The sequence below is a fragment of the Balaenoptera acutorostrata genome, chromosome 15, assembly GCF_949987535.1.
Source record: "Balaenoptera acutorostrata chromosome 15, mBalAcu1.1, whole genome shotgun sequence".
Classification (NCBI taxonomy): domain Eukaryota; kingdom Metazoa; phylum Chordata; class Mammalia; order Artiodactyla; family Balaenopteridae; genus Balaenoptera; species Balaenoptera acutorostrata.
In genome coordinates, this window is record NC_080078.1 from 3,221,451 (window position 1) to 3,249,120 (window position 27,670).

The 27,670-nt window shown below is 54.9% G+C and overlaps 1 protein-coding gene across 4 annotated transcripts in view; it reads left to right on the forward strand.

Annotated features, from left to right (window-relative positions):
- Window positions 1-25,381, forward strand: part of SDK1 (sidekick cell adhesion molecule 1) — an 838,709-nt gene extending 813,328 nt beyond the window's left edge. For 2 of the 4 annotated variants that reach the window (XM_057528492.1, XM_057528494.1), the window contains 5 exons: window positions 3,344-3,508; window positions 6,524-6,661; window positions 9,147-9,267; window positions 9,650-9,779; window positions 21,537-25,356. In XM_057528492.1, the coding sequence (XP_057384475.1) occupies window positions 3,344-3,508; window positions 6,524-6,661; window positions 9,147-9,267; window positions 9,650-9,779; window positions 21,537-21,782 (800 nt within the window). In that variant the 3' untranslated portion in view covers window positions 21,783-25,356. Of the gene's footprint in view, window positions 1-3,343; window positions 3,509-6,523; window positions 6,662-9,146; window positions 9,268-9,649; window positions 9,780-21,536 lie in introns of all 4 variants that reach the window. The other 2 variants (XM_057528493.1, XM_057528501.1) reach the window with 2 other exon arrangements.
- The last annotated feature ends 2,289 nt before the right edge of the window (window positions 25,382-27,670 follow it).

The following is a 27,670-nucleotide window of genomic DNA, read 5'->3' on the forward strand; positions in this document are numbered from 1 at the left end:
GCAGAATAAAAGTGCGAACTTCCTTCAGAAGGAAATTCTCGTGGTATGACTCCTCCCCTCCCAGCGTTTTTCGATGTAAAGTAAATCGTGTGTTGAGATTCTGTATCAATATTTTAAAATGTTTTTATGAAAAATGCAAATAGTTCCTGGAGCTATGACAGAGCGCTTAAAGTAAAATGTGGACTTTAGGTGACAGTAGAGGAAGGGGAAGTAATTCTTTTTCTTCAGTAGCAGGAAAGCATTACAGAAACATTAGTGTAAAAGACATCCAGAGAACCCACTGCAGCAGTGTTCAGGGCTGCTGCAGATGGTCTGGGAATGCCTTTCACACTCTTAAGTCCCTTAATTTCAATGGTTTCAAGCAGTATCCAGTTTACAAGAGTCTGTATTTTTTCTTCAGTCTCTTTCACAGCATAAAATTATCTGTTGTTTTAGAGGGAAAACATTGCACAATTTATTCAATGTTTAAAGCCCTTAGCACAGTGACTTGCTCATAGTAAGTGCTAAATCAAATGGTGGTGGTTATTATTTACTGAAAGCTTGCCTGTGCCAGGCCCTGTGAAAGGCTATGGGGGCACAAAGATGAATGGATGGAAGGACAGATGGAGGGATGGATGATGGATGGATGGGTAGATGGAAGGATGGATGGAAGGAGGAAAGGGAAGGGAAGGGAAGGGAAGGAAAGGAGTAAGGAAGGGGAGATGAATCATGTCAACTGATATTTATTGAACTCTTGAAAAATTCAAGAGCCCAGTGGTGCAAACAGACAGGTAAATGCAAAGAAAGAAGTGTTCTGGAGGCCCATTGGCAGAAGCTGCCATCTCTTCCTGGAGTGTAGGAGTGGGTCAAGGCTGGCCTCAAAAAGATGAATCTGAAAGGGTGCAATGACCTTGTTGATTTTCCTCCATCCCCCCCTCCCCCATAGACTGATAAATAGCTCACTGAGAACAGAAATCTCATCTGATCCCCTGTTGGCTGGAACAGGGCCTGACCGAAGAGGGAGCACTTAAGTATTTGTGGATCGAATGCGTGGATGAGTGAGAGGGGGTGGAGGGGGAGGATGCCCGCCACCGCACCGGGGTCTCCAGGCAGAGGGAGTGGCACGTGCAGAGAAAGCGCACCCTCCGTGCCTATTATTCCCCGATCATTCTTGCCAAAGCAGAAATAAATCACATATGACAATCATGAGTGTAAACCTTAATATTTTTAGAAGGAAAAGAAAGGCTTAAGCTATGACTTGCCATTTGGACATTATTAGTGGTAATGGGTAACTTGGTGAGAAACTACTATAAATGTGAATATTTAGAAAAAAGTAATCATCGTACTCCCTTTTTGCCTGTACAGAGATTTATGCCTTTAAAGTCTCATTCACATCCATTCCTTCATTAACCTGTGACTACAAGGGCTTAATTGGTGCAAACTCTAAACCCTATGCAAATACAACTTACACACTAGCGGTCTCTTTCTGTTTACTGTGGGGCTGATCCTCTCAAACATATCTGGTGTTCCAAGGTGTGTGATAAGGTTGGTTTCCAGATAACCCCCTCCCCCGTTAAGCTGTCAGCATGTATGCATGCATATTCAAATGTGCATGGAGATTCCTCTCCAGATCTCCTGCTGTTTTTAAAAGATCACAAACCTGTGCCTATAAAAGAATTTCTAATTCATGAAGGATCACTATTTCAAATGAACATTTTGGGCCCTGAGCCCACTTTTTACTGAGCAACCTCCTTAGAACTTGGATTTATATTTTATTTTGCAAACACTCACAGAGTGTACTGCTTACTAAGCACTTTATCAGTATTAACTTGTTTAACCCTTGCAACACACCTGTGATGTAGATGCCCTTTGTTGTCACCGTTTTACAGATGAGGCACAGAGAGGCTAAGTACTCTCCCTAAGGTCACACAGCTAATGTGCGGTGAGGCAGGCTTCACACCAAGGCTGTCTAGCTTCTTCCTTTATCTCTGCACCTGATTTTCTGGCTTTAATTTCAATTTTATTAATGTTTTCCTACACGTCAGGGCTTAAAGAAATTCAATATGTATTTTTATGGTGGTAAAATACATAACATAAAATTTACCATTTTAACCATTTTTAGGTGTACGGTTCAGTAGCATTAAGTATATCCACGTTGTTGCACAACCATCACCACCATCCACCTCCAGAACTTGTCCATCTTCCCAAACTGAGACTCTGTCCCCATCAAACCCTAACTCCCCCTCCCCCTCCCTCGGCCCCTGGCGCCCACCCTGCTACTTTCTGTCTCTATGAATTTGCTCTAGGGACCTCCTATAAGTGGAATCATACAGTATTTATCTTTTTTGTTTCTTACTTACTTCACTGAACATCCTGTCCTTGGGTTCACCCATGTTGTAGCAGGTGTCAGAGTTTCCTTCCTTTTTAAGGCTGAATCATATTTCATTGTATGGATGGACCACCTTTTCTCTATCCATTCCTCTGTTGATGGACATTTGGGTTGCCTCCACCTTCTGGCTACTGTGAATAATGCTCTATGAACATAGGTGTATCGGTGTCTGTTCAAAATTCAGTATATGTTTTAAAATTTATACTTGTATTCGGTAGCACCTGGGCATAGATTAAATACCTGCTGGTCTTAGGGCAGGTTTGATGCTGCAGCCCTTCCAAAGGATGCTCAGACTCGAGGTTGGCACTTGGGGAGTTCGGTTTGGCAGGTTAAGGCCGGGTCCCCAGGTGAGGGAACTAGGCCCCGGCAGGGCTGTCCCAGAGCACGTGCACCTCCATGCCAGCTGCCACTCGGCGCCTTCACCCCACGAGAGCACACGACCCGTTATCGATTATGGAAAATTGCGCCGAGCACACTGCAGCGACCGCCCCAGGCGGCGGGGACAGTGTGACGGCATCACCGCAAGGCTGGCAGCCGGCTGGCAAAAGAGGCGTTGTTCAAAGTTTTCTCTTTGACCCGCCGGCTGGATTGTCGTTTGCGGTTAGAAAGCGGTGGGACTGAGAACTCGGTGGCGCAGGCGCCACTGGGCCAGCGGGTGTCCTCGGAGAGCCCGGAAGGGGGGGTTAGGGACACGTGGCCGGAGGTCTGTAGGGAGCCGGAACCCTGCACCAGAGGCGAGATGCAGTGAGAAACCAGAGGCCCGGAGAGCACTGGGGGAAATGCCTCCGCCCAGCTTGCAGCCTTAGTAGAGTCTGGTCACCAGGGGGAGGCCCCTCTCCCGCCCGTGCCCCGGCCCCCAGCAGCTCACCCAGCCTCCGCTGCTCACATCCGCCCCCCGCGGAGGGAGCCGGGAGCTGAGGGCGGGGTGGGCATCCACGCGCGGGCGCCCTGACCTCTGCTCTCGCTGCCCTGCAGATGAAGGCCTGTGGGACATGTTTGTGAAGGACATTCCACGGGGCGCCACGTCCTACACCGCCAGCCTGGACAAGCTCAGGCAAGGAGTGACCTACGAGTTCCGGGTGGTGGCCGTGAACCAGGTGGGCTACGGGGAGCCCAGCAGCCCCCCTGCTGCCGTGTCAGGTAGGAGCCCTGCCCGGGAATCCCGGGGCGATGCCCCTCCTTCGGGGGCAGGGAGGGTGACCTGGAGCCACGGGGGCGGAAGGAGAACCGGCGCGCGTCTCCCGCGCGCTCCGCGCTCCCGACCATGCTGTGCTCCAGCCGTTCTGAGTTCTCGTCTCTCCCTGAGCGCTGGAGCCAGCAGCTCCGGCCGGGCGGGGTCCCCCCGGGGAGGAGGCTTCGCCGGCAAAGTGGAGCCCAAGACCCTCCATCAGGGGACGCGTCCTCACCGAGGAGCCACGGGCCGGTTTTGAAAAGCAGAGATCGCCCCCAGCTGCCACCGGGGAGTGTGGTAGCCCTTGACACGCGGTCGTGTCCGACGGGGGCCCCGCTGAGCCCTGCGCCTGACGTTGGAGGTGCCCCCCCCGCCCTGCTCTGGGTGGAGCCGTAGACACGGGGGAGGCCAGGCTGCCTTTCCCAGAGCTCGAGTGTCAGTGGCGACAGACTCTGTCCTCACCAGTGACGTGGCAAGCGGTGTAACAGCTGGGGGACAAAGTGACCGCCCGAAAATCAGGAAGGGCTTCTCGGAGGAGGGAGCCCGGGTCTGGGTCTGGAAGGGTGCAGGGGGACAGCTGCAGGGAAGGGAGAGCCTGGGATGAGGCAGAGGAAGTAGCCGGTGAGGAACCTGGTGAGGACCAGCCGGTGGGGAGGGGAGGGCAGGTGAGGCTGGTCCCAGGTGCGGGTGAGAAGCGGGTCTCCACCCCGCCTGCACCTTAGGGTCACCCCTCGGGAATGCTTAGAAAACAGCAGGGCCCCACCCTGGACAGCAATTGCATCGCCGGGGGCGCGGGTCTGGGCTTGATGATCGTCTAGCTCCGCAGCGGTCCTTACGTGCAGCCAAGATTGCGAGCCGGGCTCTAGAGGGCTTGAGTGAGGGCTGACCGCTGGAGGTGCCCTGGAGAAGGGAGCAGGCCGAGTCCAGACCAGAAGCCAGGAGAGCCTTCCTTCCAATCAAGACAAATATGTTTCCCTTCCCTGCAGTCACGTTTGTTCAAGCTGCTGACTGCACTTGTTTAAATTGAAGGCATCCTTCATCCTTTCCTTGTCATGAGTCTGGAGGAAGGGTAGCGTCTTGGGCGCTCAGGCCCCTGGTCTAGGAGCAACATGAATCCCAGGGGCGCTCGGTGAGAGGGGCTGCAGGAAGGACCCGGGCACCACTCGCTTGTTTAACGAACAGTGCGTAGAAAAGTCAGATTTTCCTCGCTTCCTTCATCTTTATTGAGAAAATTGTAAACATACCCCAAAGTAGAGAGAATAGAATAAGGAACCCCCATCACCCATCGCCCCAGTTCAGCAATTCAAGATATGCCTCCCTTCGTTCGTGAACAAGAAATCATTAAAAGCAATTCCAAATGCACAGAGCTTTTAATTCCACACACGCGTAGCCGGTGGCAAAGGCTAGTTCCTACGTAAGCACACGGCTCCCGGCCCTTGAGGTCATGGGGCACCGTGGCTGGACCGTTCCTCTGAAATCCGTCGCATCCCCGCGCTGGCCTTGGCTGCCAGCTGGTGGGCAGTCCGCTCCTCTCATGGTTTCGAGAAGCCAGCAGGCCGTCACCTGCCGGCACCCCTCAGGCTCCGCTGTGCAGACGGGGGGCGGGGAGCCCTACCCGGGGCCGGAGTCCTGTAGCCCAGCCCAGGCCTTTCTGCCCAGGCCTTTCTGCCCAGGCCTTTCTGCCCAGGCCCGCTCTGCGCCACTGCCCAGCGGTCGGCTTGGATGTGTTGGCCTTATTAGATGGAAGACTTAACGTACAGCCTGAAATCCAGCTCATGTATTTTGGATTTAAAGTGCTGTCATCTGTCAAGCCTCCCTGTGCTGTTACACGATCCAGGGCAGACGTCCCCCTCGTTCCCAGGGTGCACACGCTTCGCATCCAACCAGTGAGGTATTTAGCATAAGGGAGAGGTCTTCTCTGCGGGTTTCTGCTCCTGGGAGCCAGACCCTGGGCTCCACCTGTAATGGGCTTCCTGTTCCGCCCCTCACGTCCGATGCCCCGAAACAGGGAAGCTCGTGGAAGGCACGAGTGGGACCCCAGGGCCATCCGACACCTACCGAGAAGCAATTCCCATTTTTCTCCTCTTAGTAAACAGAATAAAACATGAGGAAGACAATCCTTCTTCAAAGCAACTTTCAAGTGAAACCTTTTCTGTTCGTTCTGGGAAAACGTATCTAAGGGGGGCCCGTTGTTCGGCTCAGTTTTGCTGGAGGATCGAAATAAATAAAACACGGCCCAGCCTCCGGGGCTGGGGGCCCTGATGCAGCGGAGGAGGCCGACAGGTAGTCAGGCTGGCCCACCCAGCCGGAGGGTGCGAGCAGAGGTTTCTGGGCAGGTGTGGAAGGGTCCAGCGCTCGGCACAGGCAGGGCTCGTGTCATGGGGTTCCCAGGTTTAGACTGACCACACCCCGAGGCCAGTAGGGGCAGCACTGAGGGCTTTTAGGAGGGGCCGACTTCCCACCTGAGAACGCTCTCTGTGACGTCAAGGGTTTGAGCACAACGGGAAGAGGCGACACATTTGAGCAGTGGTTCCGGTGGCCTGGGCGGCGGTGGTGGCCCGGGGGGTGGCAGCGGGGATGGAGGTGGCCAGGGGACTTGGGGGCTGTCTGGGAGGGAAGCCCCGGCCCTGGGAGAGAGGAGCAAATCCAGGCGGTTTTGTTCCTCCCCCCCTTTAACCCAGACAGCATTTGTAAGCAGATGAAATTGAGAGAATATAAGCACGATGGCCAGGGTCCAGGACAGCGAAGTCTCTGGGGTGGGAGCAGTGGGGGGGGGGGGGGGGGGACAGGACCCTGGGCCCAAAAGAGCCGGTGGAACCAGAGCCTGGCCTCTGGGTCGGTCTGCCCACGACAGCCCAGACCAGGCAGGGGTTTCACCCTCCCCGTGCCCGGGGCTGCCCCTCGAGCCCTCCCCTCCCCCGTTCACGGCAGGGACTGAGCTTCTGCCCCACGTGACCGCGTCCGTGTGCCGTGTCGCCCTTCAGCTCAGGTGGAGACCCCGTTCTACGAGCAGTGGTGGTTCCTCCTGGTGGTGGCGCTGTCCAGCCTGCTCGTCGTCCTCCTGGTGGTGTTCGCCCTGGTCCTGCACGGCCAGAACAAGAAGTACGGGAGCTGCGGCCCAGGTGGGACGGCGCCTGCCTTTCCCTGTCTCCCCACGGGGGAACTCTGGAGCTGAGACGTCTGGGGTTTCGCTCCTGGATCCGGGGTGCCCACATCCACGTTCCATTTCATTCGATAAAACACGCACAACAGACATCCCTTCGGAGGCAGCGGGTGCGGGGAAACAGGAGCTCTGGACCTCGGCCACCAGATTCTGTCCCAGCTCTGCCCTCAAGTGGGCCGTGTGTCCTTTGGGTCATTTGGCCTCTGTGAGTCTGTTTCCTCATCTGCACTGTTGCTCAAATGCAGGAGTATTTTGTTAAGTGATGATTAAAAAGCGGAAAGCGTTAAACAGATGAAAAATCGCACTCGTCAGTGTCATGAGAACAGTGAATGGGGCATGTCTCCGGCATTCCGGCGTGGCTCGGGGATGGTGCAGAATCGTGTCTGTGGCCCAGCCCTTCTCACTAACAGGGTGAGCACCTGCCTTAGGTCCCGCGTCGCAGCTCTGAGCCCTCTGTGGGCCAGGTCCCCGGTGTTCCCAGCACAGCCTGGCCTGGCGTGTAGTAGGTGCTTAGTAAGCGTCCGTTGCTAAAGGAATCACCATCATTAGAGAAATGGACAAACTTGGGCAAAGCCGACCACAAAAGGGCACATACAGTGTGACTCCGTTTACAGGAAGGTCAGGAACAACCTAGTGAATGGATGTTTCTAGAAGGCAGGATGGTGGGTGTTCTCAGTGGAGAAGTATAAGCAGCGAAGGTCCGTGAGGGAACCTTACGGGGTGCTGGAAACACTCTGATACCTCTGTGAAGCGGGGGCCAGCAGATCCCCCAACCCCAGCCCCCAGCACCATTGTCACGGCACCAAAAGGGTTCATAAAACCAGGCGCCTAAAGTGCCTGCCATTTGCTTTTGTAACATTAAGCCATTCATCCCTCCAAGAAAGGATTTATTTTTTTCTGTATAAATTCACTTCTAACAAGTGTTCGTAAATCAGATTTTATTCCTACGGGATTTACAGTGTATGAATGGCATGTCATTTTACTGAGTTAATGCTATTACAGAATCCGATGTCTGGCGCAGAGAAAATCTCCCCGCTTTCGCTCTCCTTCTCCATCTGGGAAACAGACCTGAAAAGTCCGATCTGACCTGCAGTTTCTGATACTCAGCCTCACCCTGGAGCATTAATTTAACGTCATCGTTGAAGCCCAGGGGAAAAAAAAAGAGAAAAGAAACACTTGTCTACCAGAATGTCTCCCTGCCTGCCCAGGAGACACACACAACCTAAACCTTTGCTGCTGCAGTCTCATTCTCACCCTCCCACTCGTGCTCCCGTGTACGCCGTCAGATTCCCCTTCTGACAACAGTTTCCACCTGTCCTCCTCCCATCAACCCAAATCCCTCCTCGCAAGCAACTTCATCTTTCATTCACCACTCTCTGTGTTCTGCTGGCTTTTTCCCGTTGCACACGAGTAGAGCATTAAGGTGAGCTGAGGGCTGTGGGATCCCCAGCAGAGAGGACCCTCGCGGTCTAGAAAGGCTGATGAATTTTACAAACACACACGGAGCCCCTGGTGTGTGCTCGGGCAGTGTCCCGGGGGCTGGGATGTAACTACGAGCGTAATTGTGTGAGCGTAACGGGGTCTGTGCTCCAAGAGCTTATGGTCTGGTAGGGAAGACAGACAGACGACCACGGGGAACAAGCCAGCACAGGAAAAAGGCAGACGTGGTGACAGCACCACGGAGAGAAAAAACACAGGGCGAAGACTTCAGGGTCCGAAAGTTCTCTCTGGTCTCACGACCCTCGAGCTGTGATCTGAAGGAGGGGTGAGTGATAAGTCAGGAAGGTGGCTGGGGGAGGGGCTCCCAAAGTGGGGGAGGGAAAAGGGAGGGAGACCAGCCCGAGCAGAGGGGCAGCTGTGAGGACACCAGCTCTCGTGCCGAACGAGGGCGGAGCCACCAGGACCTCTTCATGTCCTCGGGTTACTTGTAACTGTGGCCGGCTAATGTATTTTAGAATATGTTTTGATATGTATTTACAGACTTATTTTAAGTGGTTTTCAGTTACGTTCACAGACATGTGTGACCATCACCACAGTCAGTTTTGGAGCTTTTTCATCACCGCAGAAAGAAGCGCTGCACCCTGTAGCTGTCACTCTTATGCAGTTAGTCTCCACTTACTGTTTCGTTCCATGACTGTGAGGCTTTTATTCTGAAACCTGTTGAATATTTAATTTCCTCAATGGTTTAAAAAGTTCACGTATTCTGAGTACTCTTTAATAAAGTACTGATCAAAATACTCGTATTTTAGTGTCAAGCAAAATGAACACCAAAATCCTAACGTTGCCAATTTGCTGCACAGGGTTGACGTGCAGCCTTCCTCCCCAGCCTGACTCTGCCTGCCTGGCTGGCTGACGCAGGCCGGCCCGGCCCTGGGCTCCGTCCAGCAGGCCGTCGGGGAGCAACTTCCTGAAGCATCTGTGCTCGTTTCCCCGCCCGGCTTTAGGTAAGAGCATCTCCAACGTGGAGGAGTCCGTGACCCTGGACAACGGGGGATTTGCCACCTTGGAGCTCAGCACCCGCCACCTCAACGTCAAGAACACCTTCTTGAAGAAGAACGGGACCAGGTAGGGCTGCAACAGCTCCAGCGCCCGGTGCCGCCTCCACCTGAGGACCCGCTCGGCCGGGCCCACGCCCACGGGCCCCCCAGTGGGGCAGCGCCGAGCGGGGGGTGGGGGGCAGGGAGGTGGGGAGTTAGGGATGTTTGAAAGACATTTCCAGAGACAGAAGAAGAGGGCAGGTCTCAGGTGCAGGGACGTGGTCTCGGGAGAGCTCCCGGCCCCAGATGGGGCAGGCGTCACGCGAAGCTGCAGGGGGACTGCAGATTGTTTGCACTGGGGCCGAAATGGTGCCGGAGGCGGCGGATCTCTCCCACTCAGCCTCGAAGCAGGCCAGAGGGGGGGTCGGGAGGCCTCAGTGGGGGGTAACTGGTGTCCCCGTCCCGCCCAGGTCCCCGCCTCGGCCGAGCCCCGGCGGGCTACACTACTCAGATGAAGACATCCGCAACAAGTACAACGGTGCCGCGCTGACCGAGGGCGGGACCCTCCAGGAGAAGTCGGGGGACGCCACGGAGTCTGAGGTGGGTGCCTGTTACGCGGGGCCCCCGCCCACCCCAGGGGCCCCGCGACCGCACGGGGCAGGCAGAGCCGGGGACAAGCGGCTCCCCTTCCCGGACGAGGAAGGTCCTCGCTCGTCTCTGGCCCCCAGGTCCCTGGCTCGAGGCTGGCTCCTAGGTCAGTCACTCGCCCAAAGTGGACGTCGGATCTGCAAACCATCCTCGTTCCATTTGTTTTCAGAAAGAGACCCGGAGTTTTCTAGAGGTCACCGTGGAACTTGGTGGCCTCTAGACCCCGGCTGGGTAAGGGGGGCCCCGAGCCTGCCCGACTGGTACAACCTGGGACCCCCGCCCCGGGCATCGGCTTCCCCTCCCGCCAGCCTCCCTTCTTGCGTCCTTGTGCTTAAGAGGGAACTTTGGTCACAGCGTCGCTGGGTCAGTTGACAGGGTCAGGTGAGCAGGACGGGAGCCCTGGGACCAGGGAGACCCTGCCCCGAGGGGCTGTCAGCCTCCCGCCGAGACCCCCCGGACTCTGCCCTGCACGTCTCAGGCCTCCTTCGCGCCTGGGCACTCTCGTGGAGCTGAGCGAGTCCTGGGTGAGGCCTCCATCGGGGGTGGGCGGGGGGCATTCCCTGGAGGCAGCCGTGGCCGCGTCTCCGGGAGGGGCTCCGCTTCCCCCACAAGCGCCCTAGTCAGTCTCGCACGTTCACAAACAAAACCGGTCGAAGCAGCCGGTAGAGAGCTGGGCCCCGGTCAGTCCTAGACTGTTCGGTTTCAGAGGTGCTGAGCCTTGACAGGCATGAAATTCACCAAGCTCTTTGATGGACACGCAGGCCCGCCGCACCCCTTGGCATTCACACTCTAAATCAATGTTTAATCTAAAATAAGTCTCACCTTCATTCTGATCTGAATTCAGGCCTTACTGAGCCCTGAGGCTCAATAAAATGGCTTCTTTTAAATTGTGGCTTGCGTATGAGCTCACAGTGGGACCGGGACAGCGGGGGGATGGCAGGGTGGTACCAGCTCGCTCGGCCTCACGTGCTCTGTTGACAAGGACGCCGGGCCCCCCATCTGTACCGTAGCCGTGGGCACGGGGAAAACAGCAGGCAGCACTGCAGATGTTCAGAAGGAACATTTGTCTAAAGTTGAGGGGCTTTAGATTTTCAAGTGAAAAGCTGCAGACACTGACCTGCCCCCTCCTGATAAGGAAGCCGCAGCTTGTACCAAAAGCAGCACATTGGGAAGGGGCAGGCCCACCGTCCAGTGCGTTCTGGGTCAGCAGTTAGAGACAGTCAGCAGCACCTGCCTTGATCTGTCCTTGATTCCTGGGCTTGCTGCTCTTAGAGCGTCAGGCCTCATGGGTGGTGTCCACAGCGACCGGGCATTAGCTCTGCGGGCTGCGCTCTTCACGGTTCCACATGTGCTGAGCGCTGATTGAGCGCCTGCTCTGGGCCGGGCACGCTCGTTCAACGCTCACACCAGCCGTGTGAGGTAGAGCAGTTCTCGTCCTTGTTCACACAACAAGCCTGAGGCCAAGGCCGTCCCACATGCAGGTGCTGAGGCTGGACGCACCCCTCCCCCTGCCAAATGTGTCCAGAGCTTACTGGCCCCCGCACTCACCATCTCCTGCAGCCCAACTCCCAGGCGCCTGTGGCCATTCCCAGCGCTGCCAGGACTGGATTCATCAGTTCTGGACTCTTTGTTCATGAAAGCATTCTCAGAATGGGTTGACAGGAGGCATTCAGTCTGTTTCTCCTCTCACACAGGCGGGTGTTTTGAGATTCAGATTCAGCTGATTTGCATGGAGGATTATTAAATGCATGCAGGCACTGAGCTAGGCATATACACACATGTCTACGTGCACACGTACACGCATTCCTAAGTACATACACGTGTACACATGTGGAGGAAGAAGGCAGGGAGGGAGGAAGGGAGGAGGGCGGGGGGAGGAGGGGAGAGGGACGTGGAATCCACGGTACATCCTGCAAGGAGGTTGTTCGGACCCTCCCGTAATAGATGAGAGAGCCGAGGCTTGACAGACACACCCTGATGGGCCTCGGGCTCGCAGTTCCATCCCTCCCGCCAGACCTGCTGTGCAGAGCTGAGCTGTCGTAGCCCCGGGACGTGTGGCTGAGTGAAGGAGGGGCCTTGGCCAGCCCTGTGCCTGGAGGAAGGGGTTCCTTCTGTGATTCCCACAGATGCTTTTTGGGTCCTAATGCTTTTTGGTTCAAGAAAGTTGATCAAAGGTGTGGGTGCTCTCTCCACCCAGGAGTTTCACCTTGAATCTGGGGCTCCAGGCCCCCCTGAAGCCTGTGGTAGTCGCCTCCAGCGAAGGCCCCGTGGAGTCCAGGCTAAGAACTCGCATGTCTGGGCCCTCTGTCTGCTCCTGCGTTCTCAGGTAGATAGGATGAGGCCCATCTTTCTTCCAGAATTCTGTGCTCTTATAATCTTGCTGGGTCCCGACGTTGACCCTTACAATTTGGGAGAGTTGTAGGCAGATGCATGGGATCCCAACACAGGGATCTTGGAAGTGCCAGCTCCAATGGGAACATTTCCTTTGAACCACATCTTTTAAACAACCAGATTGAGTTGTAATTCACATACCGCACAAGTCACCCATTCGCCATATTGGTTATTTAGGTGTGTGTGTCTTAGTTTCCTCAGGTTTATGAGCTTCTCAAATCTTCTTCTGTTACTGATTTTTAATTTTATTCCATTGTGGTCAAAGAACATACTTCATATATTTTCAATCCTTTCAAATTTATTGAGTCTTGTTTTATGGCATAGCATCTGGTCTGTGCTGCAAGAATTCACTTGAAAAGGGTGTGTTGCTCTGCTGTTGCTGTGTGGTGAGTTCCGTGTGTGTCTATTATGTCTGGTTGATTTATGGTGCTGTTCAAGTCTTCCACACTCTTGATCTTCTGCCATCTGCTGTATTGAAGTCTCCAACTATTATTGTTAACGTTGTCTATTTCTCGCTTCATTTCTGTCAGTTTTAATTTCATGTATTTGCAGGCTCTGTTTTTAGGTGCATATATGTTTATAACTGTTGTACCTTCGTGATGGATAGACCCTTTTTATTAGTACAGAGTGTCCCTCTTTGTCTCTAGTAACAATTTTGTCTATTTGGTCTGATATTAGTACAGCCAACTCCAATTCTCTTTTGGTTCCCGTTCGCATAGTGTATCATTTCCATCCTTTCACTTTCAACCTATTTGAATCTTTGGATCTAAAATGTGTCTCTTGCATGCAGCATATAGTTGGATCATGTTATTTTATTCATTCTGCCAATCTCTACCTGTTCACCAGGTTGTTTAATCCATTCACATTTAATGTAATTGCTGCTAAGGCAGAATTTACATCTGCCATTTTGGTGTTTGCCTTCTATAAGTCTCATATCTCTATTTCTCTGTTTTTCCTTCGCTGTCATCTTCTCTCTTGAGTGGATATTTTCTAGTGTACCATTTTAACTCCCTTGTTTTGCTTTTACTATATATTATTTCAGTTATTTTTTTATAGTGATTGCCCTAGTATCAGTATTTGCTTCAGATTTATACTAAATCTCTATATTTCTGTATAGATCTATTCCCTCCTCCCCTCTTTGTGCTATTATTATACATATTACGTCCATATATGTGGCAAACCCAAGAATGCATTTTTATAGGTATCATTTGATAGAATTTTGTCTTTTAAAGAAGTTGAGAGAAGAAAGGCGAGCAAGTATCTATTTAGAGTTTATCATTTTAACCTTTTTATTTACTATTTCTGGTTCTCTTCATTTCTTTCTGCCTCTTCGCACAGCTATTGTTAAGTATATTACATTTCTATATATTATAGGCCCAACGATACAATTATATACATATTATTTTATGAAATTGCTATTTAAATTAGATAAGAGAAGAAAGGAGAACAAATAGGTAATTATACTATTTTTTATAATTCCCTATGTAATTACCTTTGTTGGTACTTTTTGTTTTTTCATGTGGATTTGAATTACTCTCTGGTGTCACTTGCTTTCAACCTGACAATCTTCCTTTAGTATTTCCTGTGAGGCAGGTCAGCTAGCAATGAATTTTTCTGTTTTTGTTTATCTCAGAATGTCTTTATTTCACCTTCATTTTGAAAATAGTTTGTTGAATATAAGATTCTTGGTTGACAGTTTTCTTTCAACATTTTGAATGTGTGACCCCATTGGTCTTCTGTCCTCCATTTTTTCTGATTAGAAGTCAGCTGTTAATATTATTTGAGTTCTGTTGTACTGGGTGAGTCATTTTTCTCTTGCTGACTTCAAGAGTTTCTTTTTGTCTTTGTCTTTCAGAATTTTAACTATGATGTGTCTGAGTGTGAATCTTGTTCCATTTATCTTACTTGTGGTTTATTGAGCTTGTCAGGGCTGTAGACTTTTTTTTTTACCAAATTTGGGATGTTTTAGTCATTATTACTTCCAGTATTTTCTCTGCTTCTTTCTTTCTCTTCTCATCCTGGTACTCTCACTATGCTTATGTTGGTACGCTCGGTGCGTTCTTACATTTGTTGGGTGCTCTGTTCTTTTTTTTTCCTTTCTCATTCTTTTTTCTCTTTGTTTTTCAGATTGCATAATCTCTATCATTTCTATCTTCAAGTGCACTGAGTCTTTCCTCTGTCAGCTCAAATCTACCACTGAGTCCCCCTAGTGAATTTTTTATTTTAGTTATGGTATTTTTCAACTCCAGAACTTCTCATTAGGTTCTTTTTAAATCATTGCTGTCTCTTTATTGACATTCTCTACTTGGTGTGGTAGTGTCAGCATACTTTAATTCTTTACACATGGTCTCCTTCAGTTCTTTGAACATATTATAATAGCTACTTTCAAAGTCTTTGTCTGCCAATATTTGGGGCTCCCCAGAGGCTGCCTGCCTTTTTTCCTCTGTATGGATCACACTTTCCTGTTTTTTGAAAACAGCTCATTTTTGATAGCATATTGTATCAACTTAGAATACTGATATTCAACCCCCGCTGGTTGTTGTCATTGTGGTTAGCTTATCTGCTTATTTGTTTAGTGACTTGCCTGGACTAGTTCAGGGAAGTCCGTTTCTTCAGCAATGTATACCCTCCAATGTCACCCCTCAGAGGGGCAGCCTTGGGCACACGTGCAGTTTCCCTGACAACCAGGGATGACCGGTCTTAGCCAGGATCCCCTTGTCTCTTGTTCTTGCCTCCCCATTAAGATTCCGGATTGTCTACCACCACGGGTATCACACCCAGCTGTTAACTTCCACTACCTGCTAGCTCTATTATTTTTGACAATGCTCCAGGGTATAAATTACTCCATAGTTTGATCCAATTACAGCCCAGCCCTTTTGCAGTGGCAGGATGTTGTTAACCTTTGAATTTTTCTCTAACCCCCAAGAGGGCTCTCCTTAGCTGTCTCTTTGCCTGGTTCTCGCTGCTAAACTTCCAGCCAGTTTATTATTACTTCACTTGTTGCTATCATGGAGCTGCCAGCTTCTTCTCAATTTCTCACCCCTGAGGTCGCCATTGTTTCCAACAATGCCCTTAGGCCTGCTCTGGTCCAAATACAGCCATTCCCCTTGGGCAGAGCAGGGGAGCTCTCTCTTCTTAAGGACTGACTCTGCCCCTATCAGGACCTCTGTGTCACAGCACCAAAGCTGGAGTGGGGACAACAGCCCTCTTCTCCATAGTGACGCACTTGCTGAACCAGTGGGGTGCTGGGTGGAGACGGTAGCCCCTGGTCTTCTGGGCAGTGTGGAACTTCTTCCATATTAGCCAGCTGGGGTGGGGGCAATCAGGGCTCAGTATTCTCAACCTGCTGTGCCTGGTGCATATCATCCAGCCTCCCAGCAAAGACTGGGTGAGGAAAGGAAGCCCAGTTCTCTTGGCCATACCTGCCTGGAATAGAGTTCTGTCCTGTGGAGCTGGGGGTGGGCAGTTGGATGAGAGATGCCAGCAGCTTCCTGCTCCAGGTCAAACCAAATTGCTGGACTAGGAGCTGGGTCTTCTTGGCCACATGTGCTCAGAGTGGAGCTTCTGTCACCCTGGGCTGAGGGGCAGGGGGAGCAGGTCATAGGTCAAGTGGCTCAGAGTCTTGCTATTCTTAGTGATTTTAGATTTTCTGGAATAAGTCTTCCCCCCTTTGCTATATGTCCTTGGCACCAATTCCAGGGACTCTAAACGTTTATAAGATAATTTTCCCCAGTTAGATCATTGTTCCACTAGGGAGAGGACCTGCTGGCTCCTCCAGCCATTCTGGAAGGATCTTTGTATTGATGATTGGCCGACTGGGGCGGGGTCTCCTGACCTCCCGTCCTGCCCACCCGCTCCTCCAGAGCCAGAAACCCTATGAGGTCTTGGCCGGAAGAGCTCTTTTGCAAAGCCAATATTCCACTAAAAAAAAAAATAGTGATGCCATCCTTTTCTCCCAATTTTCAGAAATATTGCTCAAGTGAAAATTGTAAGAATCCGTTCACAGGTGCACAACAACCTGCCTGATGAGAGTTGCTCTGAATTAGGCCATCAGCGTCACATGACACGTGCTGTGGCTCTTTATGTCCCTCTGTTTAGAAATAAGAGGCTTTGTCTCTGTTTTATCGCACAGATGCTTATGAATTACATCAGGGCTACTGTTCAAATCGCATCTTAAAAATTGTTTTCAAAATCCAAAGAAACAGTTTTCAAGATCTCTCCTGCTCCAACCAACTTAGACCAACCCCCTCATGCTTAATTAATTCCCTAATAACATTTGAGTCTTTCATCTTGCCAATATAGTACCAAAAGTGCTGAGATTATCTCTATTAGCTGCTTGCCAGGCGTCCATGCACCTGTAGAAACTCTCACAGTCTGTCTGCCAGCACATCCAATCACAGGCTGGCCTTCTACGGTTTCCTGGGAAACCAACACACATCGCTATTTCATATCACACAGGAAACTTAAAAAAAAAAGACCCTGCAGTGTTTCCTTTTTGTCAACAATTCTAAATCACTAAAATACATCCTCATTAAAAAATAATAATGTCATCTAAACAATAAGCAGGGCAGGCAGCAGAAGGACGAATGGCATTTTAATTCGGTGCTTTCTTGTGAAGGCAAAGGCAAGACCTGAGCAGGAGCCAGGAGGCCCTCGCCCTTGCACTCACCCTCGTGTGTCATGAGACCTGCGTACGCTCTCACTCTCCCTAAATGAACAGCAAGAAGCTAAAGGAGCAGCTCTTAGTCTCTCCTCTCCTTTCTGCACGATGGTTTTGTTCTCTCACAGTGGCTTTTGGGACCACTTGGCTGGCCCTGCAGCCCTGCCACTCAAGGCTGACAGCCGCCCAGCTTGGTCCCCACATGAAGCACTCTGCTCTTCCAGATACAGTGGGAAAAATCCCAGGACAGGTTCTGACTGGCTCAGCTTAAGCCACATGCCACCCATTAGCCAATCACTGCTTTCTGAGGGTCAAGCCCTTCAGCCCATGTCACAGGGAAAGGTGGGACAAGGGTCACTTCCTTCAAAGGGTCACAGTTCAGACACAAACACTGGGACATCACTGTGAGCTGGACAGCCAACCCCGACTGTCTCCTGCCAGGCCCTCTTCTTAGTGCCCACATTTGTCACAGGCCTAGAGGACACTGAGATCTGTGGTTGAGAAAGTGCATAATGACACATAGCTATTAAGAGGTCTCCAGTGAAACTACGTTTTGTTAATCACGTGAACACACACATGAGTGTGGGACACGTGATGTGTTCATTCTCGAAGCAGTGCTGGACATACTCTGAGAAGTACTGGCTCCTGCAAGAACTCAGAGCCCCCTTCCAGGCTGCCCCTCGGTCCCATCTGGTGACTGTGAACCCGGCTTCCCCGCATCCTGAACAGCTGCAGGAGGGGGGACAAGGGTAGAAAGAGGCGAGAGAAGTGCCCCGGGCCACCCCCTGGGTGTGGGACGTGTTTATAAAAGGAGTGACCGCCGCATATGATGGCCTCCATCACCGGAGAGACCTGGTGTGAGACCCACCCATTGAAGTGTCTCTAATCTTTTATACAGCTGGAGTTCAAGGCAGCCCCGAAGGGTTACTGAGAAGCCTCTGTCTCTGCCACCTGGGCTGCGATGCCAGAGCTGGGTCTGCCCCCACTCTGTCCCCAGCCAGTATGACCCTGAGATGGTCACTCGCTTCTGTGGGCCTCCATTCTCTCCAACACAAAATGAGATGGAACCCAATCGCGACTTCTCACATTCGTCCTCACGTGGTTGGGACGGTGGGTGGGGAGGACCCCGAACACTGAAGGGTGAAATCTTGAATCCTAACGTTCAGTCTTCAGATCATCATAAAACCTGACCCCGTCTGTGAAACCAGGAACCATATTGCTGTCGTCCAATCCTGAACGTTCCGTAAATTTCTCATGAGGAAAGAGGGCTTCGGTGTCTTCCTTCCCCTGAGCTTCAGGAAATTTAGAACCAAAATCAGTGTCTGAAGAAGTGACAGACCCAACTCAGGGACTGATAACAGATTCCTCGGCTTCCCTCGATGACCTCTGTCCTCCCTTCTCTGAGTTCACACGGAGCTTGGCCTCGTAAGCCCCTCAAGGCCTCTAGAAAACAGATGAAGGATAAATCTTAACCACCAGCTGCAGAGGCAGGCGCCTGATCTCTTATCTGAAAAAGATACACTTTCAAGAACTGGGCGTTTCTCAGGTTGGGGCTGAGTCCTGTATCGGGTCACATCCCCAGCAGGGCCAGGGGGCACTCTCGCGGAACCCACTCGTGTTTCTGCAGCAACCCCTGAGGACGTCCACACCAGCTGGCCTCCCAGCAGTTCAGCTCAGGGTCCGCGGCACCTTAGCTCAACGCAGGTCAGGCTCTGCCTCCAAACGAGTTGCAAACACAGCTTTTGGTTTTCAGAGCATCATGGGCTTGGGACTGACGACTAGGGGGTGGTGAACCTGTTCAGGTGCCGTGGAGGAGGGGCTTGGAGCCGGGAGCCGCCGAGGCCTGGGTGGCCGGGCTCAGGGGAGGCTCCCGCGCCGCCCGGGGCCTACACAGCCCTCTTTCATCCATAAACCGGGAATCCGAACTCCCACCTCCCAGGGTCACGGTGCAGCGACAGAGGTGGCACGAGGCTACTCTGTCGTGAGCAGTGTCCGCAGGAAAGAAGCCTGGGCTGCCTCTCGGCATCGCTGTCCAATGATGGAGAAGCTGTCCTCCGCCTCTGGGGTGCGTTGGGGGGGCACGTTTGTCAGCCCCCGTTTCCAGGAGCTCTGCCTCAGCCGTGCACGACGGCACAACACGAACGGTTTACCTTTAACGTCCTGAGGATTCCCAGCTCTGTGACTCACCGTCGTTACTTTATGCAAATATTCCATTTAGAGCAAGGGTTTCAGCCTGTGTCCAAAAAATCCCAGAAGTCTCGCTCCACCGTATGTACACGAGGGGTGTCTGCACAGCCAAGAGGCCGTCGCTCTCACAGCACGAAATGCTGCTCCCCGGGTGCGGGACAGCGTGAGCCCTCGGGTCCGAGCTGCCTTCGGGGGCGGCCGTCACCCCCAGACCGCCAGGTGAAGGCCGAAGGCGACTGTCCCCTCCTCCCCTGCCCCCACCCCAGCCTGGCCGCTGCTCAGAATCCTCCCAGAGCCTCCAGGGAATACACGTTCCCAGGCCCCATCCCGGACCCACTGAGTCAGGAGAGAAGAGCGGGAGCCGCCGCCGAGGAAGCTGTGCTCTTCCAAGACCTCCCCGGAGATTCTGAGCCAGCATTCGCGGGACACTCAGTCCTTTATACCACCCAGGCCTCCGCCACCCTCCGGGGAGAGGGGGAAGGGCAGCTGTGGCTGGCCCCTTGCCGGCTCGGCCCTGGCGCCCAGCGAGGAGGCGCCGCGCCCGTGGGCGGCTGGAGTGTGACGGACCAGCCAGTCACCCGCCCGCGGCCCACGGGGACCTTCACCTGGCAGGGTGCCCCGCAAGGGGAGGGGCTTTACTCGGCCATGATTCCTGTCCCCTCCCTGAACTTGAAAGGCCGGAAGCCACCGTGCCTGCAGGCCCATTTTCGGCACATGGCAGTTGGCCTCTGTGAGGTCCGGGGTAGCGGGCGCGGGGAGGAACGCCTGTGCTTTCAGGGTCTGGGGAGCGTCTTGGGCGCGGGTCCTCACAGCAGGGCCCGGGCAGCCTGGGTGCCATCCCCACCCACCAGGGGGCAGGAAGCCCCGAGCACTCAGGGGAGGGGCCCCGGGACCACCTGGCAGGTCTGGGACAGGGGAACCGGGAGCCCCCCCGCTCTGGGAGAGCACTCCGGCCTCCACTATCCGGATCTGCAGACCCTCCAGCACTGAAACCCCGCCCCCAAGACCGCACAACACACGGCATGGAGCTTTACTTCAAGAAAATGAACATAGAAACGGTGCAGGCTAAATGCTCTTACTAGAAACTGCTGCTTTGTTTTGTAGAAAGAAAGGGGGGAAAGACCCTCAGAGGGACTGATCTTGAACCATCAGTGGGCGGCCCACTTCCTCCAGCAGCTGCTCTGGGGCCGCATGGCGAGGGGTCCGGTCGCTCAGTGCCTGGAGAGGGAGGGGCCGGTAGCACTTTAGACACCACGACACCGCGTTCATTTAGGGTGTCTTTCTTGGCAACCTCCCCTCAGAGATCGGCATGGATGTGACATTCCCTGGGAATGTGTGTCCCATGAAGGACAAACCTCCTCGCCCCCTCTCACGCTCAGGATCGGATCCCATTGGTCTGTGGGAGCCTGCGTCATAGTCTTGGGCAGGCTACGGCCCCTAGGCCTTCCACACCCCCGTGCTCTTCTGTGTTCTGCACTGCGAGGATACACACCATCCCCTTGAGGCTGTGTAGACCTCTCCTGGGTGGGAGTGCTGTGTAGACCTCTCCCGGGTGGGAGTGCTGTGTAGACCTCTCCCGGGTGGGAGTGCTGTGTAGACCTCTCCTGGGTGGGAGATGGAGTGTAGACCTCTCCTGGGTGGGAGTGCTGTGTAACCCTCTCCTGGGTGGGAGATGGAGTGTACACCTCTCCTGGGTGGGAGTGCTGTGTAGACCTTTCCTGGGTGGGAGTGCTGTGTAGACCTCTCCTGGGTGGGAGTGCTGTGTAGACCTCTCCTGGGTGGGAGTGCTGTGTAGACCTCTCCTGGGTGGGAGTGCTGTGTAGACCTCTCCCGGGTGGGAGTGCTGTGTAGACCTTTCCTGGGTGGGAGTGCTGTGTAGACCTTTCCTGGGTGGGAGTGCTGTGTAACCCTCTCCTGGGTGGGAGATGGAGTGTACACCTCTCCTGGGTGGGAGTGCTGTATAGTCCTCTCCCGGGTGGGAGTGCTGTGTAGACCTCTCCTGGGTGGGAGATGGAGTGTAGACCTCTCCTGGGTGGGAGATGGAGTGTAGACCTCTCCTGGAGCACGAGTGCAGTGTAGACCCTCCTGGCACCGGCCCAGGCACAGTGATGGGCTGGGGAGCAGAGACTCATGGGCAGTGAGACAGCGCATTGCCCGGCTTGGTGCAGCTCAGCCCGGGTCTCCTGGGGGAGGTCTAGGGGGTCCGTGCGCGCTTGTGTGGAGTGTAGGAGGTCTGGGGCGGGGCAAGCGGGAGGAAACAGTTGACCTGCGCACATCCCACCCTGGGCGGCCAGTGCTGGTCCCCTTCCTGGCCCTTCCTGTTCCCCGCTCAGCCCTGCTGCCCACGGCCGCCCTCCCGCGTAGCTCCCCCCACCCGTGGCCGCCCCCCCGTGTCCACGGCTCCCCTGAGCTCCGCCCCCGCCCCCCCGGCCGCCTGGCTGACGCCTCGCTGTCCATCCGTCTGTCCGCAGGGCACCGAGTCCGAGTCCGAGGACGCGCTCCCCCAGCACTCCTTCGTCAACCACTACCTGAGCGACCCCACCTACTACAACTCGTGGAAGCGGCGCGCGGGTGCGGCCCCGCACAGGTACGAGGCGGTGGCGGGGGCCGAGGCCGGGCCGGCCCAGCGCGCGGTGGTCACCACGCAGAGCGCCGTGTTCGCGCCCGCCGCCCACGGCGCCCGGACTCCGCTCACCGGCTTCTCGTCCTTCGTGTGAGCGGCGCCGACCCCGCGGCGACCCTTGTTAAGACAATCACCTCCGGGAACTGGGCTCCAGCTTGGGTTTAAGAGGATCTGACGCCTGATGATTGATTTTACCCACTTGTGAATGCGAGATTTCAATTAGGAAAGTTTTTTTTAACTGGCTTTTTGTAACATCGCTGCAGGAAGCGGGTTTCTTTGTTTTCCTTTTCTTTTTACGAGAAGGTGTGTTTCACTGGTGCAAGGGCTCGTCACCCCGACCTGGGAAGACCTGAGCCCTCGGGTCCTGGGCTTCTCCATCCTGCGCCGACTAGGAAGGCTGGTGGGGAGGGAGATGGGGGTCCAGGGAGGCCATGCCTCTTGCAGGCCGCGCCGTTCTCTTCTCTAACCCCTGCCCGAGAACCAGCGGCCCGCCCGGGGCTCCATCCCACCGTCTCCGTCTCCGGGGTGCGAAGAGCATGTGTGTGACCCAGGCTCAGGGCCTGCGGACCCAAGGGCGTCCATCTCTGAAATGTCCTCACTCGGCAGTCTGTAGGCGAGGAATCAGCTGTAAGGTTCCTGGCCGCGGGGCCACAGATTCCAAGGTTCCGTTCGGCGTCCTTCCAGGGGTGAAATATTCGGGGCTCCCCCTTCCTTCCTTTCGACCTCGCAGCGCAGGAGCAGGAAGCACCCCTGCTGGGAGCCACCCCCGTGGCCCTCGGCGAGCTCGCTCCTTCCCTGACCGCACAGCACACGGCCAGCCCGCCAACCCGAGCGAACGAGGCAGCGGCTGCAGAATCGCTCGCTGTGTAAGAGGTGTGCATTGTTAACCAGAGTATTTTTTAAATCTTTTTATCTTTTTTTAAAATATGTCACATGAAATGAATGAGTCTCAGCTGTCTCCAGGTGCCTTTTTATTAATTGTTTAGCTTTGTACGTGGGAAAGACGAAGAGCGACAGTGTCTCCAAGTATAGCAAAACGGCTCTGAGAAGACGGGGTCCCCAACCCCTCCCCCCGCCCCCGTGCCTGCCAGGCCCCGCCGTGCGCGTGGCCCGCGGCTTTCCCTGGAGCGCGCGCGGCCTGGGGCCTCCGGGTTCCCGCCGCTGCTGTGACTGTGGTGTAGCTCTCCCTTCCCCTGACCCCAGGCCAGCTCTTAGCCTTCATGGGTTTTCTGGAAACCGTTTTTTACTTTGTTACTGTTTTGTTTTCGTTTTTTAGCTAAATGGTAATAGCATGAACTATTTTGAAACTCCAAACCGCAGCTCTGCCTCTAGCCCATCACATCATTTTTTGCAAAAGGTGTGTGAGGTACAGGTGGTCAAGCCGTGGTCCCAGGGCCAGATGTACCGGGAGTGCTGCTGCTGTCAGCGGGGTGTGCCCCGCCCACCCCCCCTGGGGGGCACTGCAGAAGGACCCCGCCGGCTGCCCGGTCAGCCGGAGCCTGTCCACACCCCCCAGGGCACAGGACGGGCCTGCAGGTCCCCAAGGGGGGGAAGGGCTGGGCCACCCACGCCACGGGGAGCCGGTCTCGTGGCCACCCGTGGGTCACGTGGTCTGTGGGGTCCCTTCTTCCCACGCCTCCTCCGGGCAGAGGGCTGTCTTAACCCTCTGATTTCAGAGTTGCTGGGTGCAGTCTCCCCAGGAGACCAAGGAGAGTTTTGTGTTGCTGAAAAAAGGCCTCTTCTGTTTGAGAGTTTTGTGTTGGGTAAAAAAAACCCTTTCAGTTTCTCTAAAAGTAGAGGTAGGAGGTGTGGAAAGGTTCCTTTCTCTCTCTCCTCCTCCTTCCTTCTCTCTTTCCTTGTTTCCTTCCTTCCTCCCTCCCTCCCTCCGTTCCTTCCTTCCTTCCTTCCTTTTCTGTGTAGAGGGGAAACGTTCTAAACCAAAAATCCTAGATGCTCTGCCCAAAGCCTCTCCTGCATGAGAATCGCTCCCTGGACAGGACCCGCCCAGGGCACGGGGCCAGCCACCTCTGTCCTCTCGGCCCCAGACGGGGAAGTGGACAGAAAGCCCCAAGGCCGCCCCTCGAGTTTCTCGGAAGACGAGCAATCGACAGAGAACGAGGACGAACACTGCCTTCCACGCTCTGCTCTCTGAGCCGCACGTCCGTTGCTTTGTATACGCGAAAGTGCTGAGACGTCCTAGCGTGGGGATGGCTTGGTTTGAGACGTGTTTCTGGCTTTTGGGCTTTTGTGACAACATGACGCCTTTTTCCCCAGGCTCGTTATACTTCCTGTGTTCTCTCTGCTTTGAGCGAACTTCTTTGGGACGGAACAGGCGGTCCGAGGCGGCGATGGGCGTTGGCGTCTGCGCTCCGCCCGGTGGCACCGGCGCTGTGGGCCGTGGGAGCTACTGGACCAGAGGGAGAGCGGGGGGTCTCTGGTTAGGTTTCAGCCTCCAGGTAGTGTGGGCGTTGAGAAGCGTCGATTCCTAACCTCTCGTCTTTAGGGAGGAAAAAAGAAAATCACAGGATAGGAAAATGGATACTGGATTTTAATCTCGGTTCTGAAAAAAAGGACGAGCACCGCTTCTCTCACCGAGGCAAGGAGGAGTGTTCCATCCTGCCGCCTTCTGAGCCATGATGCCCGTCAGGTGTCTCGCGCTCAGCTGTCGCTGAGTCCCCCGTCGAAGGCCCCGTGACGGGCAGGCGAGCCGCCCCTTCCGCGTGGGGACCCACAGCGAAGCAGCCGCAGGGCCGCGCTCTCTGTCTGAGCGGCAGGGATGGGTTTGCGCGGGGCTCCCGTCCCCACTGGGGACTCCGGGCACAGGGTTCCAGGCCAGTGAGCGGCAGGGCGGGGCTGTGGGCAGGCCCTGTGGTCAGCGGGCCGTGGAGCACATCTCCTTGCTCTACTGCACCTCCTCCCTCTGAATAAATCGGTCCAAACCAAGGCCTCCCCTTCCCGGCCATGCTTTTTTAAGGAGCGCTCGGTAAATGTCGTCGCGGAAGAGACGTGACGTGGGGCAGCTTCGGGGGAGACCGCGGAGGGTGGCGCGCGCTCCGTAAGCCCCTTGTGCCTGCCCTGGGCCGCGACGGGACTGAAGCATGGTGTTTGCGTAATGTTGCTAATGGTTTGTAGCGTGGTTTTCGGTTTTTACGAGTTCCTGGCGCACTGTAGCTCTTCCCCCGGTGAGCAGTCAGATCCACGTATCCAGATGCAGCTCTTTGATTCCGCGTCCCTGTAGCTCCGAAAGGTGGGAGCAGGTGGAAATCCAGGAACTGAGCTGGCCTGCTGTGCGCGCCTCATTTCCTGTCAGCCTCGCCTGCTGGTCTATCAGGGGCTTAGGTCAGTCCTGGAGTCTTCCCGGCAATTTTCTGGAATTGTGCAGAAAACTAGATCTCCTTTAAAGAAAAAAAAAAGAAAAAAAATGTAGGAAGACAGAGAGGTGCTATGGGTACGATTTTTAATAAAAGCATCATTTTGTTCCTTTTGCGCCTGTGATTTTCTTCAGCAAGTGTTGATGAAGTGACTCATGAATTCTAGGGCTGTAGGATCGAACACTGAAACGTCAGCCCAGTGCTGTGCTGGCCCCTCCTGGAAATGCACGTGTGGACGCACAGCGGAGGTGAGGTCAGAGGGGTTCAGTTTTAGATCTCCCGGGGAGAGGCACGCCCGGGGAGCAGCCCGGCCGGGTGGCCAGGGGCCCGAGGCGAGCAGCCTGGGGCCCGCACTCCCCGGAGTGGCCAGCAGCCATCCTCAGTACCAGCCCCCCACCACCTGGAGCACCCCACAAAGACTCCACAGGTGCCTGGAGGGGAGACTGCTCATTGCCAAACTTAGCCTTGACTGGGGGGAGACTGCCCGCTCCGATGGACCCTCCCCTCCCCTCTCCACGAGGGCCCAGCAGGTTCCGGGAGCCTGAGGCCCTTCCCACCCCTTCCAGCTGGGCCCGTGTGCCCCGGGGCCAAGTTGCCGTGGGTGCCAGCGTCCACCAGGAGGGGCTCGGCTTTGCCCTCAGCCTCAGGTCCTCCCAGCCTCAGAGCGTAGCTCTCCACGTGGTGCTTAAAAATCCCAGTGCCCGGCCACACCCGGGCCCAGGAAGACAGAACCTCTGGGGGTTGGGCCCAGGCATCCAATTTTCGGAGGAATAGCTGCCCAAGTGATTCCAGGTGCCACCAAGGAGGACATGCGCTGCGAGGACAGGGCCCGGGGGCTGGGTCGAAGGAGGGAGAAGGGGGCCTGTGCTTCCACCTTGGCCCTTTTGCTCCGGAAGCAAACACTGACAAGCCAGAGGTGAGAACATTTCATTTTCTCTCTTTTCCCCACATTGTCTGCCAACATTCCGCCCCCATAAATATGCACTTAAGGTCGGCCCACATTCCAGTATTTTGGACACCGCAGCTGCCGTGTGAAGGGTACCATTTCCGGGTGGCGCTGTGTGTTCTGCTTTCGTCCATCTGCAGGGTCCACCATGCCCTGTGGGTCTGTCAGGGTCCCGTTTTGCAGGCGAGGAAACATGCCCAGGGTGAAGCCATTTGCCCCAGGTGGACACAGGACAGAGGCAGGGTCCAGACCAAGCAGTCAGGGGCTGCAGAGCAGGTAGAACCACTGCACGGCCCGCCTTCCCAGAGGCCATCTGCCTTCCCCAAGCTTTCCTCCCGTCGGGGACAGCTGGCCTCGGGAAGGCAGGGGCCCTGCACACAGCGCAGGGTCCGGCGTGGCGACCACACCTGCACAGAAAGGCACCTGGAGCTCAGAATTTATTCTCCCCGGCATGGTTCTCTCCTTTGTTAGTAAAGAGAAAATGCAGGAGTTCACTTGCACAATCTGGCCTGTTCTAGGCAAAGCCTGGCCGTTGTTACTGTTACTGTTGTTATTACTGAAAAGTTAATGTAAAAACTTCAGACATGCAACCAGTGGTCACAGAGAAAAGAAATCTCCGTTACCTTGCTAGATGACGGTTAGATGGACCTCCCCAAGAAGGAACAATGACTCGGGGGGAGCCCTCACTGCACCCAGCCGGCTGGGGAGCAGTGGTGCCCCAGCTGTGGTCTCCAGAGCTCCGTGTGACCTCTCCATTCCCTGCAGGAGGGGAGGGGGCCATCACCTCGGTGCCTACACCTTCCTGGGAGAAGCACGTTGTTCCCGGGCTCTGAGTCCCGCGGAGCCCAGCCCAGACTGTGGAAGGCGGGCGTCACGGGCTGGTGGGCCCTGCGTCTCCGCGAGGTCGGGTTTCTTCCGGAAGGAACTGGCGGTCTGGGTCCTCTCCTCCACAGAGAGCCCAGTCCGTGACCAGGTGAAGACCCGGGCATTGCCCTCAGCAGGGCACCTCTGAGACGAGCTGGGCCCCCAGGGCAAGCTCGGGGGTGAGGGGGCCCTAGGACGTGTCTCTCCTGCCCCATGCACCCTCGCTGCCCCTGGGGCGTTGCCTGTCCCCTGAGTGATACTGTTGGGGCAGGACGACCTCCCAGGAGACAGGTGAGCCAAGCGGGGCTGAGGGGGCAGGTGCCCTCCTGGGAATGAGGCCCCCAGGCAGGGGGAGAAGCAGAGGCGCCTCTGAGGTTCCTCCCGGCTGCAAGAGCAGCCCTGCTTCCTGCCAATTCCGGGGCTCCCAGCAGCCTCTCAGTAAGTGCCCCTGTTTAGCTTAGCTGGAGACCACGCCCCTGCTGGCAGCTGGAGGGGTCCTGGTCCCCAGGCCGAGCTCTGGGCGCCTGTAAGGCCACCCCGGGGGCTCCGGCGGCAACGCCTGGGGGCCCTCAGCCCCAGGGGAGCGGTCACATCCTCGGCTGCCTGGGCTCAGGAGCAAATCAGAACGGCCTGGTTTCCAGCTGGGACAAAGGGACGGTCCACGTTATAGACAGGATGCACCAAGCGGGCAAGGGCTAGTGCACACCTAGCTGTGGATGTCGCCTTACGTGTGTTTTCCACAAAACCAGGCATTTCTGGGGGGGAAAAAAACACTCTGTGAAAATCATGAACTATATTTTA